The sequence below is a fragment of the Bombus fervidus genome, chromosome 4, assembly GCF_041682495.2.
Source record: "Bombus fervidus isolate BK054 chromosome 4, iyBomFerv1, whole genome shotgun sequence".
Lineage (NCBI taxonomy): Eukaryota > Metazoa > Arthropoda > Insecta > Hymenoptera > Apidae > Bombus > Bombus fervidus.
In genome coordinates, this window is record NC_091520.1 from 4,029,078 (window position 1) to 4,047,154 (window position 18,077).

The following is an 18,077-nucleotide window of genomic DNA, read 5'->3' on the forward strand; positions in this document are numbered from 1 at the left end:
GTGAAACATAGGTACCTAAAATAATTCCGTGACAGATAAAAGATATAAAATTCACAAATATAGATATCGATGTTATGTAATAATTAAAAAGTTTAATTGTAAACCGTTCTTACATACAGTTGTATTCGAGGACTTGTAGAAACCTTTTATGAATATACCTATTATGTGTGTTACGTGAAACATCGAAATTTGAAAGTTTAGTTGATTCATGAAATTTAAAATAAGTCTGAATATGTATATAAAAATATAAAATATTTATAACTTCAAATCTACTCCATATGATCGTGATAATCGTATTTCATTGCATGTACTAATAATGAAATTTCAAAATATTTTATACAATACATACAGTATATAATAATTTATATATTATACATAACAAATATTCTTATACAAAATATATAAATTCTTATATAAAGTTAAAAGAAACGACTTGTTTCTGCAAGCATGGTTTGATACTGGCGCGCCATCTTGTGACAATAACCATTAAAGGAGGTATCTGCATTGACTAGATACAAAATAAGTAGGAAATTATATGGAACTTTGTGTCTCGAGACACTCAGAGTCTCAAATTATTTTTCGAGGTACAAAATAGACCTGACATACGATACAATGCTTATTCGTGTCCTACATTTTGAAAGTCGCCTGACCTTTTTACCATTATCGTGTCACCTGCGGTATTATCGATTGAGTAATGGTTTGGATTAAAACTAAATTTTTCTATGAAATTATATACGAGCATTGACTAAGGTTGGTAGTACAAGGGATAACATAAGACATCTTGTATTATAATTGCAATATTACAACAGTTAGTATAGAATTCTAATTTCTGCAATGCTTCTATGTAATCGCATACTCTTAATGTCTTCCAGTTTTATTGCATTCCGACTGTATTCTTAGCCTCTTGTTTTTCATGAACCCCTGATAATAATTTTGTATTGTCACGGATCCCCAAGACATAACTCAAAATTTAAATTCACAATGTGACAAAATATGTAGGTATATTTAATGAATAAATACATACATATACTATAAAATAATATAAATATTTTTCATTCGAATAATATAGTAATAAGCGAGGACTTTGTGAACCTCTGGGTATGCGCGGATTACACGTTAAGAACTGCTACGAAAGATGAATGACCTACTCAGATCGTATGAGCTACCCGATTCTTTCAAGCCGCTCGGTTCTTTCAGATCGGATTGGTTGTAATTAATAATAATAAATTATTATTATTCGAATCGAGTATATCTTGGATCGCTTTCTCGAACAACTTTAATGTGATGCGAATGCACGTCGTCGTACATAGTGAACGTATTAATTAGATATGTATTATACGTGAATCAATAAAGAAATAATATAATCATATATATACCTCCATCTTTGTTAAAATAAATCAAACGTTATTAAATGTTTTACAGGAAATGTCATCGAATTGTTACTATCTATATATCTCTATTTTCTCGAAATCATCTCCATACTTAACCAGTAATCTGCGCAAAACATAACCAAAATTTTAGAATTAATCCATAAAATTGAACCAATTCTGTCAAAATGAAAGGATAATTAAGCTTAAATTCTGTCCCAGAAGCTTACAGTACAATTGCTACTGGTAACACTAACACTTAATCTAAAGGAACGGTCGGCAACCAACGAACACAGGAAGTTCGATAAACTATAGAATTTCGATTACCTAACAAAGTATCAACAAACATATATTAGTTAAACGAACCCGATAATAGTCGATAGAAGACAATAAAGTAGTCAATCTTGATACCACGCTTTTCAACAATACAATGATGCATCGCGCCAAAACTTCGCGTAGCTGACTCCTGATTGGCTAGATCGAAATAACTTCGCTATCGTTTAAAGACGCGCACAAAATTAAAATATTGTATGCCAAGAAATTTGATTTGAGTAACGAATTTTTAAAGTTTGCTATCTAATGATTGACATGTATTAATTTAAAATTTAGATTTAATTCAACTCATCTGTGATTCAAGCCACTACTATACTTAATCGATAATGCCGCATGTGACACAAGAACGGTAAGATGACTCCCAAACACTGATCCCCTAGAACGTAGGGCACAAGAAAGCATTACAAATTGTATCATCGCATATCAAGTCTATTCTCTACCCAATCTGTGCCTATTACCTCGTCTGTGGTCTGTCAACAACTGTAGTTACCCAGTGAACCAAAGCGATACAAACTTTGTACAACAGATGGATCATATAATTAGTAATCAGAAATTAATTCATTTCTATACATAAACACACAATCTGTGCTTAGTAACCTAACTGCCAACAGTATATATATCAATAGTCAGTATGTCAAGTTTTAGAATAATAAGTGTAATTTGAATTCAAATTGCTCGTGTCATTGATAATATGGAAAAACCTAATGTAACCGATACAGAAAATATCAAAAAGACTTTAACTTTAGAAGAAAAGCAGAAAGAAATTGATAAGGCACCTTTTGATAGTCTAAAAATTACTGATTCGCTAATTTTGAATACAATAAAAGACAGGAAGAAATGTGAACGTTGTAATAAATCAAGAAAATATTTTTGTTATTCATGTTACATACCTGTTATTAGCAAAGAGTATTTTCCAACAATAAAGGTAGGTAGGCAGGTTGAGAATCATAATGATGTAAATTAGTTCACTGCTATTTTTCATAAAATAGTACTCTACATTTATAGTTATAAAAAATTCATTATATTTTTTTAAATCATGAAAATATTTTCTGGCTGAGAATAAATTAATTATGGAATTAAAGAGATGATTCTTTTAATGGCTAAATCCAAATTATCTAAAACTTGATATATACCATTATGATTTTCAACTTGTAATCTATTTAATATGCATTTAAATTATCTAAATATGGATAGAAAATATTCTATTTTCAGTTACCTATCAAAATCGATATCATTAAAGATCCACGTGAAGTCGATGGAAAAAGTACTGCAACTCATGCAGCTATAATTGCTCCAGAAGATGTGAGAATTTTTACATATCCTAATTTTCCAGAAATATTGAACAAAGAAGAGGTATGACAACAATATTGTATTTTGCATCATGTTATTTCTTACTAATAAGTCTAAATAATATTACTCCTTAGACTGTTTTAATTTTTCCTAGCCCTAAGGCTATACCTGTGAATTCCTTATTCATAAAGAAAGTTGAAAAGGATAATAAAATAATTATAAATACAATAAAGAATGAATTTCCTATAAAAAAAGCTATTTTTATTGATAGCACATGGAATCAAACAAAAGCTATTTCTAAAGATGAACGATTACGAGGTATACAAATAAATAAATAAATAATAATCATCTCATTAATAACAATAATCCTAGCATTTTGGTACATAAAATAATAAATAAAATTATCAGGATCTATATAATATTATACATAACAAAACATTGAGACAAACGCAACCATATATATTTCTATAACTTTTGAATGATATGTTTACATTTACATTTACATACAATTTACATTTTGTTATTTTTAGTATTCCTCTCAAAATAAAAAATATTTAGTAATATTACTCATAACACTTTATGCTCAAAAATAACAAAGCTGATAATTTGTGAAATTGAGTTAATTTATATATATTTCTTTTCTATTATGTTAAAAATATAAAGAAATTAAAACAATATTTCAATTGATATGTATTACTAATTTACAGATTTGCTGTGTGTCATTTTAAAATCAAGAATATCACAATTTTGGCGTCATCAGAAAAATAGTCCACGATGGTATTTAGCCACAATTGAGGCAATTCATCAGTTTTTAGTAGAATTGCATACATGTGCATTTGGTGCAATAGAAGGATATGCTAACATAGAACATACTGAAGAAACTTCCACAGATAATATAACATATCAAAATGTGAACGAGTTACCTGAAATAGATCAAAGATATAGAGGTCAATACGATGATCTTTTATATTTTTTTAAATATATGTATATGAAAATTCATACTTTGTATGATCATGATAAATTATGTGCATATAAGAGGTCATTAATATAATTCTGTGATAATGAAATTTTTTATAAAGAAAAATATTAAATATCTTATAATTCTATTAATAAAGAAGATGAGCATCATTTCCATGATCTTTATTTACAACCTTAAAAACATAATTATTAAATGAATTAGTCCTTTACAATAACTGGTTTTGTAATATGAGATTACAGATTAACAAAACTAATGATCTTATTATATATATTATACAAACTGTTATATAAAACAGTAAAGTAATATATTGCAAAATATTTACATATATATATATATCATTAACTATTTAGAACTATTTAAAATCCCATGTAATCTGAAGAAACATTAATTGTATAATTTATTTTTGAAAGTCAAACACTGCAAATATTAAATCAAAAATACAAATATAAAATAGCATATGTAAATTTCTTAAATTACTTTAGGTTATATCAAATTTTTAAATTTTTTCGTACTGATATTATTGAACGAATATATTCCCTTTTTTGGACAATACTACTTCTTAATAACATTCGACAAATTAGATAACAAATGCATATATATATTATTGTTAAAATATGTCCTTAATAAACAGTCGTGGTAAATGTAAAAACTTGGCAAACGGCAGCCAAAACATTAAGGAAATGATATTTCTCGAACAGAGAGGTGGGTGACCTACAGGTATTTCCAGCAAATCAAACATAAAATTATGTTATCTATTTCTGCGTTAAAGTTTCCCTGAAAAATTTGAAAATACGCGCACGCTCTTTATACCTCATGGCGAACGCAATAATATCGGAAAAATGCGAAACGAGCTACAAATATAAGAATCTGTTCATCGAGCCTGTAGCGTGTTGAATTGTTTATTATGTTTGAAAATAAACAATGAAAACAGGGAGTATGCACGAGAAAGAGAATGCTCCCAAACACACGGGAGGCAGCACGCTGACTCTTGAATAGCTGCTAGTGACGTCACAGCATCCTCGTCTCTTACGTTCCGCAACCCGCGGTGCCCGTCACCCGTCTGCGATGAGTTTAGTTTTCAAAACAAGACTCTGGTTGCCGCTCGTAGGCCGCACTCGCGTTTAAACGAAAAGCTCGAGAGAGCCGGAGTCAAAACCTGCTAACACGGAAGGCTGTGTCGTAGCATAGTGTCTCGCGAGCGGTTTTCTTTTCTTTCGGTATTTCCCGTCTTCTCGGTTAAAACGTGACGAAAAAATGGACACCCTACGCGAGCAGGTGATGATCAATCAATTTGTGCTGGCTGCAGGTTGTGCTAGGGAGCAAGCGAAACAGTTGCTACAAGCTGCGCATTGGCAATTTGAGGTAAGGGAATCAGCTTCCGCATCATTTTTACGACAAACATTCTGAACTTCACCATATTTATGCCCATCGCGGCTCGATACTTCCTACGTAAACAAAGCAGCGAAAATGGCCGACTGTACAAGCGGTACTAACGTTCATTTCATCCGTAACTATTACGTATTAACATGCATTCGATTAAAAATGTCGATCGAATCTGATCCAACGATGCTCCGTTGCTAACTCTCGCGTATCGTCGCGTTAACATTTGTTGAATAATACACAAGGATCAGCGAGTGGAGTGAGTCAGTGAGTACATTTACTATCACACAGGATGAAGTCCATTCATAAAAATCATACGATGTTGCTAAGAGGTTTTGTTCGTTATTGTTGTGATGAGATTACTCTGAAACCCTGTCAAGGTTATGCGCACGATATTTTTAGGTTAACTGACTATAATTCGAATCTTTTTCGTGAGTGTAACGAAATTTATGTAAACGGGAATCAACAATTATCAGCCTCCAGATATACATAAGTAATGAATTTACAATTTTCAAAGAGTTTATTATGGAGAAAACAATTTGTAATTTTGAAGTCGCAATTTAGTTACAAATATAGTTAAAAATGAAATTATTGCTACATTGATAGTTACACGGTGTTACAGAGGGTTAACGCTTTTCTAATATGTTTGTTTGTTTTCATTTACGGATGTACGCTATCGTAAACTGTATTCAGGTACGAATCTAGTTTTAGACTTGGCTTTTATTCATTGAACATCGTTGCAACCGCACATTCATCATACGTAAAGTTTTCGCTGGTTTAAAATAGGGTCATGTATCTATATCACACTCGATTTCTTCAAACCGACTCTGTAAACGGACTTGGCCATTAACAATGAGAACAATGCTGACATCGCGTGTGGCGATCGCGAACAATAATTATCTTTTCAGTACAACCTTTCCAGGTCTATCGATTTACGAGCTATTCGTTTGTACTAAAAGCCTCCTTCGATTTATGGAAATTAGATCACATTTAGCCTATCTATGCATTTACTATGTATATGCTTTATATACTGTGTTAACGACCTTTATACGTAAGGTTTACAAGCATAACGCAACTTATATGTATTTTAACTGTAAATATACTTGTAGATTAATTCTTTCGCTCGTCGTTCGTTGCAATAATAAATCTAAATTAACTTTCATATATAGATATAACATAAATATAGGGTATCCCAGTATCGATGATACAAATGAGGTGGGGGTGATTCTACTCCAGATTTTACCGGGTAACCTTTGTCTGTGTGTCTGTGTGATAACCAGTGTACTGTGTGAGCATAGCGAGTAAAAATATTTTATACAAATATAAATATTTCGAAGTTTTTGTACTGCGAAAAAGTTTACATGTTGAAGAAAATATTAAAAAATCATTCTTAATATTCACGAGTTCCCGTACCAATTTCATATCAAAATTTTTCTTAAAAATTTTGGCGATTAATTCTTTTGGATATAATAATTTTATTATTTAAGAATCTTCTATTTATTACATGTATTTTATTTTTTTTAAATAAATTACGTAATACATTTGTAAAATGTAACATCAATTCGCAAAGATACGAAATATCAAGGAAACATAAAGAGAAGAATAAGTTGATATTAAATGTAATCATTATGTATTAATAGTCGGTTTAAAAATATTCACTGTTTGTATGTATGTAAGATTGTCAGCGCCGAAAAATTGTATATATCTATTACCGTACGAAGTTCGTTTTAATTTTGTTTTATCTTAATAAATGAGTGACCAATTCTACCAATCAGTTTATCGCGCGTATTAATCCATATTTGACATACATTTTCTTCCAAAGTTCTTTACGTGTTGAATTAAAAAAAAACGTGTATGATTCGAAGATGAAAATATCACAGTAGGCGGAAACTGATTATTTTGAATTTTTATATCCTAATCTTGGTGTTTGTTTAACAAACAAAAAGGATTAATATCTCGGGAAGAATTTCAACATAAAATTGAAATGAAAAATCATACGTATTAACAATGATTTTTTTGACCTGACTGAAAATAAACTCAACCTGTTAAATTGAAAGATGTAAACCTTTTAAACATAGCTGATAAGTCGACGAAGTTTTCTAGGAGGCAAAGATATATTTTTTAAGGCAAGAAATATTGTAATATCTTCAATTCGGGACGATTATTACGACGAGCGATATTTTGAAAATTTTTAGGTGAATGGAAAACGCACACGTTTAGTTTCAAAACAAAACAAACAAAAAAAAAAGACAGGCAATTTTAATAACATGGGTTTGATTAACAACAAACTGAATTTTAAAATTGCTTCCACGTTCCTTGTAGTTTACACATACGTATTTAATTCCAAAATAAAAAAAAGAAAAGTAGATTTTGTTATATGAATTTTGAAATTGCTCCGTTATAAAATACCAAAAATGTATTTTATCATTTATTATTTTTGCTTCTGTAATTGTCTTTTATAGTTTTCATGTACATATTTAGTGCGAAAATAAAAAAGAGATTTTGTAACATGACTTTTGAATAATAATTTTGATTTCGCTCCATCACAGAACACCGAAAATGTGACTCGCCATGTATTTTTCCAGTGACTTTCGTTTATATTTATAGAACATATGGACGTCAACTGCCACGGTGATCATCGGTGAGCCACGTTTACTAAATTTTTTAGAATTTTAATTAATTAATAAATTTTTATTTTCAATAGAATAAAATAAATTTCAAGGCCTAACAATATGCTCATAATAATAAATAAATCTGACAACATTGTTAGGAAAACCATGCACGAGCATAATATAATATTTTGCAAAAATTAGATTTTATGGTGTAGTAAGTATATTTTAATCTATTGCGGCTGCCACCACAAAATATATAAAATTTGCGTGCTATTCGTCGTATTAACCGGAAAAATCTGGAACACCATGTATATTACTACAGCATTATATCTTATTTAGCATCAATTGTCTATTACCCTTCATTCGTGTTCTAGCGGTACGGATTAATATGACTTGTGTTTTAAGGTTACACAATTATTCTCGATAACAGAGAAATCTGATAAAAATGATAACCGGTGAGTTCATCGTTGTAAATTTTGCGGGATTAAGGAAAAACTTTATAGTATGTTTTGACGAGACAAGATAGAAAAGATGCCTGTATACTTTGATAATATAAAACATGCTGTCAATATCTCGTTATGTTGTTTAGTTGCTGCGTTTCTCATACTTTCACACGATCAATATATAATACGAGGAAGTACGATAGGATAGACTTTCAGCAATTAGTATCTTATCCGTAGTGGGCATTGGCAGAGTACTTCTTTGCTAAAAGCTTTCTGCATTTCAGATCCATTTAACGTTAGAGCCTCGTGAATTTTATTCTTCTCGTTCTCAGCAATTTTAACCGATTTTGTTGATTTTAAACGCGCGTGTTTTTGTTAAATATCGCGCTCGATGTTTTGTTTCCGATAGTTTTTAATTAATTAACACTTTGAAACGTCGTGTATTGTGGAAATACGTATTCATGCTTTTTAAATTTTATCTTATTTATTTGTCAGTATATTTTTATAATCTACTATAATACCGTTGTACTATTATTAAATAATTTATTTATTACCTAATTCTGATTTTGTACAGAAAGACAAAAGCTATTCGCGTTTATTTCATAAGCAAACAAAATAATACTAATAATTATTTATTAACTATTATATGTATAATGACAATCAACTATTATAAATAATCGATGAAACTGTAAATAGTCAATTTAAAACATTTCAGTTATAGAAGAGTAACTATTTTTTTTTATCAAAGTATCGAATGTATAGTATGAATAATAAATCATTTTCAGTTATATAATTTTCAGGGATTGAAATAATAAATGAGCCTTATTTAAAATTACATATGTAGAAGATTTATATTAAATTACAGGAAAGATGACTATATGTTAATAAGGAGAACCTACGATAAAATATATGAGTACAACGTGCTTTTTAATTTGCACTTTACATAAATAAAAATTTGTCCATAATTATTTTATAATCTCTTAATTCTCCAAAACTTCTTAACAAACCAGAATATTATATGCTTATGAGGGAAGAAATTACCATATATGTTAATTACGGTTTTTTCATTTTAATTTTGATGTGCATAATAATACTGTGCCAATCAAATATAATTTAACAGCAATAAACATATGAAATAAACTTAATAAAGAACATAAATTACATACATGTGTATATGGACACATAACTTCAGAGTTACACAGTATTATAAAGAGCCATATGAAAGTTTTATATTACTTATGCATAATATTTCTGCAAAAATAAGAACAGTCATTGAGCATCAGAAACATAAAGCTAAGAATATCAAAACAATGCAGAAGACAAAAATGAAAACAGTCAAAATGACTAGCATCCAGGGTTATTATTTTCTAGTTGATATTTTATCTCTTTACAAAAAGAGAAATTCTAGTACAAAGCCAATTGCTAAAAGGCGATAAAATGGTGAAGATATAGAATGAAATATTTTCACAGGAAATTTTGTTTTCAAAAAATTGACTTCAAATATTTAACTGCTAAGTGCTACCGGATATTGCTACATCGCAACATCTTAACTTATGTTTGTTTTTCTACTACGTACGTATTGAGTAACCGAGGACGCACGATGAAGCAGGACATTGATAGAGAATAAATTTTATTATTTTCGGAACTGTTGCTCGCACTGTTAAATACACAACTGCATCCTTCGAATTAAATTACTATGAAATGAAATTTCCCTTCTTACAAAGTAATAAAGTTTCTTATCATCTTTTATTGCATGTTCTCCATTATCCGATAGAATAAACTTAAACACAAGTAAAATACCGGTTTATAACGGGATTAAATAACACTTATCAGGCAATTATTTAAAGCCAATTTTCTCGTAAATGACGTCTGGTATGGAACAATTCACTTTTATATTTCGAGCTTGAAATTTATTCTCGTAAAATCATTATTTTTCTAACAAATAATTTCTATACTATACTATAAATATATACCTTATGCAACAATTGCAAAAAGCTTTTTGCGATTATATGACAAATGTAAATAATTTATGAAATCAGCAGAATTATCTAGTTATCGTATCTAAAATCTGACTATGTCGGGTAATTGGATTCTTTATTATTAATGATTTTGGCTTCGGTTTAGTTTTATTATATAGTTTGAGTTATTATATGACAAAAACAAATAATCTCTGATATTATATAGCATGAATTATCGACTGACAATATTTCAAATTTGATCGTGCTGTAATGACATTTTTTTTTATTATATCTGACTTTGGTTTAAATATGGTAAGATAATAAAATACAATGATACACGAAATATAGGTAAATGAATATATCAATGACTGCACAACTATTGTATATCCATTTTTGACAATTTTGGTAATGTACGATTAAGTAAATATTTTGTATATTGTTTCTATCTTTATCAGCGCCATTATAAAATTGTGCATCGCAAATTGTGCATTCATCCTTTTTAGGATCAGTTTCATGATTCCTGAAAATATCCCTATACTAAATACAACAAAGAGAAATGTTATTTTTGACAAATTTGAGAAGTAAACATAGAATCACTTCGCAACATAAAGAAACAGCCAGGAACTATTTGTTGCATATAAAAATTCCAATTACACAAACAACGAACAAACGATGTTCAAAATGTGCAGTAAGCCATCGATACGTACGCTTTTTAAAAATCACACCACGTTACAGAATGTTACGAATAAAGCAGAGTGTGAAAGTGATATCATCAACATGGAAACCGCGAAGAAAAGCCATGGTTTGTCAGCAGACTTTGGCAATTTACCATAAGACGCGGCACCAAATTGATCGGCAGATGATTGCGAGATCGAATCGATTGTTTAGCGCTATGTTTACTAAACGATTGCAACACGATATTAGACGTCAAATTGTAATCCTCAGTCGTCGCTTGGAACGCGTGCTTTCGTAAGAACCGCGCAGGATTGCTAATATTTAATGTCATTCCGTTACTATTATATCGTTACGTCATCTTGTGAAAATAACCATCGCATCATTTAAAATAAACACAGCCAGCCTGTTACGTTCATCCCTGTTCATAAGTATTGGGACATTTGCTGATCCAAAACACACTGTGAAAATACACGGTGGCTTATAAAAGTATTTTAACGCTTACCATTGAAAACTTACATGTATACAGGTTGTCTCAGCTGATGTTGACGTCACTGTCATGATCCGTAGTAAAAAATGTTTCAGATAAGACTTGAATCGTACCGAGGCAGGTATATTCTGATGTTATTAGTTTTTCTGTATGTTGCCACGTAAATATTATGAAGGTCAAGTTTTTTTTTTTATTTTAGTGGGATCATATATTTGGGAAATGGATAAACATAAGATCTAGGAACCTGATGTCCTAGAAATCATGGCGATAGCAATAAGCTGATTCTACGTGGAAAAACAAGTCAAAAATATAGTTTTATTTTTATTATAGTTTTTTAGAGAATCGACCTTGGAGATTTATATATTTGGGAAATGGATAAACATAAGATCTAGGAACCTGATGTCCTAGAAATCATAGCGATAGCAGTAAGCTGATTCTATGTGGAAAAACAAGTCAAAAATACAGTTTTATTTTTATTATAGTTTTCTAGAGAATCGACCTTGGAGATTTCTCAAATATACTTGAATTTGACTAATTTCAGGAAATTTTAGACGCTTGTTTACTGAAATGGAGGATTTTTTACGGAGATGTACATATATCCAAATTATTCCCAAAACGTGCGAAACCGTTTTCGTTAATTAGAACGTTCCGCGTACGTTTCCGATTAGTCGCCGGAATATTCGGCCAAGGTGACTTTCTGCGTCTCGTCTTAAAACCGTATTGACGCAGGTAAAATCGACACAGAGGGTGTCAGAAAACTGTAAAGGTTTAAAACTTGAAAATACTAAAAACACGTAGAAAATAATTTTTTCACGGGAAAATTTGATATTGTATTTACGAGAAACTCGAATACACGCGAAGACCAAAGGTGATAAACATAAGTTACGTCTCCTCCTGGCTTTTATAAAGGAGCAACCTTAGAAGTCGATATGTTGTCAACCAATTCCGCATCGAAATTATTTCTTCGTTTGATTTTGGGATTAGACGTGTGTTTTTTGTCACTGTCTTGAAAATTCAAAAGATATAAATAACATTAGTTGCGCAGAGTAATATGCAATCACTATATTTGTTATTTATTATACGATACCATCAACTAGGCCAATCTTACTAAACCTGTTACCGATATAATGTATCTACTAAATCAATATTATTTATTTATTTCACAATACCGTGAATTTACCAGCTATTTTCAAAAGGCTGATATCGTTAAATCTATCAGATTACTGATATCTTCAGTTATTATATAAACATGGTAGAATTTTTTAACTATTAAATAACATGTAAGTCAGAAAATCAGCAGAACTATATGTACTTATCATATTTTTCCCGCGTAATCTTCACGTGAAATGTAAATAAAGGAATCGAAAGAATCAATTAAAAGTATCTAACAGGAAATATTATATCACTAGAAACGATTATCAGCAATATCAACAACAAATCGTGATAAAATACGAAGGTTTGTTTCCACAAAAGATGTTTAATATATCTTCCTTTTATTTGAACAAAACATTCGCATATTTAAATTATGAATCAATATACATAACATAATATTTAAATATTCTTACCTTGTCCCACTAGTTATAATTCAATTATAATGTTTGTTATAGGCAAATATATTAAGAGTACAACATAACGTACACCGATAAGGAGATGTAACATCACATTTTGAACTAAAAGTATTTATTTTAGTGAACATACGTGAATATTATTCTATTGAATTACGAAGAAAAAAAAATATCTGTTGAACAACCAACTTGTAGCACACGATAGCCAGAGATTGTTGTTCATTGCTAAACATAAGAACAAAATGCACGCTGTGATTTTTGCATCGGTCTTTACTTAGAATCATACTATGAAACTTTATTTTCATGGTAAATTGAAAATGTATTGCAATTTTTGATAGAACCTATATTTAGTACGATTTTAAATTTAACATTGATAACTTCAAAGGTATTACTAATACATTGATAATGACAAAAAAGTAGAAAATTTAAACTTCATAACATAATATTATTGCTTGTTTTTCCCTTGTCAAAGCAACTTTTATGCGAAATAGAATGAAACATAAATTTAGACCGGGAATTTTCATGTTATTTTATATTTTTATGCACACATTTAAAATACGTGGATTTTTGTATCTTTAAATTTCACATAAATACGCCAGAAATTGCAGTCTAACCATATACTTTTATAGCTTGCTATACAGTACGTTTTCTTTTATCTTGGGTTCGTAAATATCTTACAACTCGTTGGTTAGTTTTACTTATGTAAAGAATTATGTCAGACTAAAGCTTAAGTTGATTCAGACAACCGAATGTTGTGATTCAAGATTTTTTCTTTTTTCAAGGTAATCTTTTTCAGCCTCTCAAGCTTGTCATCATTTTTTAAAGTAGCATTTTAATGTAGTTGCATATATTATACACCAATCAATGCATCTTCATACCGCACATTTCCATGCAACAAGTTTCACAAAATTAAAATTGATTAAATTAAAATACTATTTAAATTAACCATTTTCAGACGCTAATACTTTAATATCCTTTTATAAAAAATAGAACAATTACGTCGACTGGCTTGAAAAATATGTACAAACCCAGTTGAAAGAAATGATAATAATTTTGTAAAATTTAAAACAAACAGGCCTTGAAGGAAAATGTTCATGAATCATGTTTGTTGTTCTAAATTCTAAACTAATTAACTCTGTCATATCGATAAAAGGTATTAAAATATTAACGAATACAAGATAAACGAAACACCTTGTATATCGATGTTTCATTTACAACGTTTACTACGTTTCATTTAACAGAGCATTGTATTTCATTCACTGCGTTTTATTTAGCATTTTATTTAGGGCGTTGTATTTTATTGTCTTTTTTCGTTGAATGAAAATAAAATATTCACAACTACATGTAGAAAAATACGAAAAAACTTGTTTCATATCTTTTTTGCAATCGTTATCTTTTCTGTAATTGAGGATACATTGATTTATTCCCTGTGTAAGACATTAAGACATTTGCAAGATAAGATCAATAAGTAATATTTAAAGAATACTTCAACATTAGCGTTGAGAACTTTACATATGAAATACAAGCAAAGGAACACTTGTGTTTGTACGTTTCTGGTTTTTCGTACGGTAAATTTCATGAAATTAAAATTGAGATATCTCTTGAATCAAACATCTCCGCGACATTTTTGTATAGGAAATAAGAGAACGCATCAGCTAGTACATAAAAAAGCGTGGCCTTTAAAAAAGAAAACGTAAACATATAAATTTCTACAAATATGTTTCGCATCGTAACATGCGTCTCTTCGAGCCAAATAATTCATTGCTTTAAGCATCTCCTCGTCTCATTAAAAGTAACGAGGATATCGTTTTGTAACAGAATTACTGAGACACCCTGTACATTCGAGTGTAGGTGACTTTTTATTTATACGTAATAGAACAAGAAAGAAAACTTTCTGGTCGAAATACTCGAATAGTAAGTATAATGCACCTGAACAGAATGGAATACTCGTAATAGTTGATGCTGCGTTGTCTTGACAGAGAATACAGAGAAATAAGAGGAGAGAGAATTCAGTCTGTTCGTTGAATTCAGTCTGAAAACTTTCTCTGCTCGGCTGCTAACGCGTTTAACAACAGATTACGACACGGGTTCTAATGAGTACTGGCAAGTTTCTGTACGTTACCCCGGTCGGTACCTTTCCCGTCTCTCTGTCTCTCTCTCTGTCTCTCTGTCTCTCTTATTCTCTGCCTCCTTTCTTTCGCTATCTCGTCTATGCCGGTATAAATACACAATAGACCAAGTGCTTTCGCGATTATCCAATAAGTTTATGCATGTCTGCATATTTTTAATTAGTTCGCCCTCCGTAATTATTTATAGAATTTTCTTTATTTATGAGAGAATAAAATTATAATTGAATAATCAATCATTTCATATATACCTGATTCTTTCAGGATTGTTGATTCATAATGATCCAAGTTAAACGTGTTCTGTCTAGAATTCCGTGAATACAGTGAATTACAATAATTCATTGTACGTTATTGTTACGTATAATTTGTTTACGTATAATAATAACTACTATTATTATATATTACCTATAATTCAGTGTACATATGCGTAAATATTAAAATACGAAAAGAGTAATAATTTTAAACGATAATGTGTGGATAAGCGTAGATAAGTAAACTATACAGTGTGTTTCGTTTACATTGCATTGCATAATATCTTTACTTTAATACTTTAGTCGATACAAAAAATTGCGTTGGAGGGAAAGTGGTGATGTAGAATGACGAATATTATAATTTATGAGTTTTACCTCTTAAAGTCATACTTTTCAAGGTCTTTGACATTCTTTTCTTCAATCGAACTACATATTTTTGGCAATTACACAGCTTAGTAACTTTCCTCAATTTTGATTATTTCACTTTAATCTTTTTCTTATGAAACGAGAAAACATTTTGACGAATGAATGACTTTTTGGCTCGCTTCACTTTTAATGTTCAAAGTTTATGAAAACAGTTACATTGTATCAGGTTAGATTTGTCCATTCTTTTCACCGAAAACAATATTTTAAACGATAGAAGCGATGATTTCGTTTGTCCATACACGTTTAAATAAACGTGACCCTTATCAAATTTCTCTACTTTTTAAATAATAAACGCGTTCAATTTCTACTGTAGGTGTTTCGTGTTTGAGCTAATTCGAACATAACGGTACACCACGAGTGTTGTAATTTAACTTAGAATGATCGAAGACATTGTACGAAGTTTTACAGATTTTTTTAAAGATTACTAACATTTTAAAACCTACGATAGTTACGTTTACACAGTAAAGGCTAGTAATAAGAAGCGAGACTCGCGATATAGTGAAAAATAATCTACAGTGATTCAAAAAAATATTCGAGCACTTACCATAACAAAATCATTATAGGAAAGTTTTCATTCATTTCATTAGCACTGTAATGAAACACAGCTATCGTGATTATGATAGCCAAATTTGCAACCAATTCAAAAACGTATATAAAAGTTGCAAAACATTTATTGAAAGCATACGCTTAGTGAAAAATTAGTATACGACGTGAATAGTAGTTTTAAACATACAATTAGTGCTGGAGATGATCTCACTACATATTGTGACTTATTAATAAAACGAATGATACAATCAACCGTACAATATCTTGATGATGTTCGCGAAGTATATGCGTTCGACAAATATCTTGTAACTTCTCTACATATTTTTACATTCGTTTCACTGATATAATCATAATATAATCGCATTTCGCTACGGTGTTAATGACATTTCGAAATGTCTCGTATAATATAACCATAAAATTAAAATTCTAATAGTGTTCTAACACTTTCGTGTGCCACTGTGTGCCAAGATACAGTATTCGACTTATCATGGAATGAAAATTAATTGTTCCCATAAAAACAACTATTCTTATGATATTCGTAATTTCATTCGTAATTTGAAGAAACCCGTGTAAATCAATCTCATGTAGCTGGCAGGCAAAAATGAATAAAAAAATATATATATATTTAATTAGTTGAAGTCTTCTGCTATTGTATATTAAATTTTTAACTATCGTTAAAGAATTGAAATGCCTGTAACAGGTATTCAAAAGAATATACAATAGCTACGAGAAGTATTTATATGCACATATCTTAATTTCCACTGTAGCGTGTTTTAATTACGTTCTAAATTACTAAACGATACGAAATTTGTTACAGTCGGCTTTAATTAATTGGTATACAAACCCAATAATAAATGCGATGCTGTTCGTAGTACACCACGATAGACTAGCATACTTTTCGTAGTCATAGCTCGTTTTTATTCCGACCTGTTCATCAAGAAATCTGAAATCCGTCATCTCGTCGAGTTTGCTGGCTCGGTTGTTACGTGACGCTCACTGTACGTACCACTCCTTTCGTTTCATCCAGGAACGGTTAATTTTAGCATCGAATGCCAAGTGCCATTAGGATATAATTGCACGGCCGACGCGCGACGAATAATAGAAATAAGACTATTGTTACCATTATCTTGGTACCAATCGTCAAGCTATGCCGTTTTATCGAGAGATCCTTTTCAGAGGCCGGCTTTCAAGCTAGAAGAGCGGCAAGATTACGACGCGACGATCCCATTGCGGTGACATCTGGCATAGTCCATCTGTTCTGTTTTTGTCGCCATCAGTGTCTCTCATCGTTAACAAACCTGTATATACATACCTTCGTTTCGCTATTCCACGAAGGTCAAACAAAATCGACTGTGACGATTCAACCGACCTGTTCCCATTCTTTTCTTCTTCTTCTCTTTTCTTCGATAATTTATGTGTGTCGTTGGTTCATGGAATGAATCGAGGAAGACGAAGAATTTATTTTCGCGTCTGACGTTGCCGAGAGATTTCTGAAATTGTTTGAGCACGTTTTAAGCGCATTGAGTACCCGCGAAATATCAAAACAATGCCAGATATATCTGAGGAGTTTAAAAAATTAACGAGGCACCACCACTGCATGGCTGTGTGCCATTTCTTTTTTACCCGCAAGAATACGCGG

General features: G+C 30.6%; 2 protein-coding genes and 1 long non-coding RNA gene across 3 annotated transcripts in view; all 3 read left to right on the forward strand.

The window, feature by feature from the left end:
* Positions 1–2,111: 2,111 nt before the first annotated feature.
* On the forward strand, positions 2,112–4,081 carry LOC139986310 (tRNA-uridine aminocarboxypropyltransferase 1). The gene is made up of 4 exons (XM_072001531.1): positions 2,112–2,625; positions 2,913–3,053; positions 3,125–3,308; positions 3,698–4,081. Exons 1-4 carry the CDS (start codon positions 2,392–2,394, stop codon positions 4,039–4,041), a joined length of 903 nt encoding a protein of 300 aa, XP_071857632.1. The 5' UTR covers positions 2,112–2,391; the 3' UTR covers positions 4,042–4,081.
* A 932-nt stretch (positions 4,082–5,013) lies between these two features.
* Positions 5,014–18,077, forward strand: part of LOC139986243 (UBA-like domain-containing protein 2) — an 89,116-nt gene continuing 76,052 nt past the window's right edge. The window contains exon 1 of the mRNA XM_072001438.1: positions 5,014–5,331. Coding sequence (XP_071857539.1) covers positions 5,224–5,331 — 108 coding nt within the window. The 5' untranslated portion in view covers positions 5,014–5,223. The remainder of the gene's footprint in view (positions 5,332–18,077) is intronic.
* LOC139986245 (uncharacterized) lies at positions 11,872–13,395 on the forward strand. The gene is made up of 2 exons (XR_011799601.2): positions 11,872–12,980; positions 13,132–13,395. It is a non-coding gene; the product is annotated as an uncharacterized lncRNA (long non-coding RNA).

Bases quoted from the DNA above. Each gene is read 5' to 3' on its own strand.
- LOC139986310 (XM_072001531.1), top strand. From the start codon at position 2,392: ATGGAAAAACCTAATGTAACCGATACAGAAAATATCAAAAAGACTTTA. The intron at 2,626-2,912 runs GTAGGTAGGCAG...TTCTATTTTCAG, and splicing joins AGTATTTTCCAACAATAAAG to TTACCTATCAAAATCGATAT. The intron at 3,054-3,124 runs GTATGACAACAA...ATTACTCCTTAG, and splicing joins AAATATTGAACAAAGAAGAG to ACTGTTTTAATTTTTCCTAG.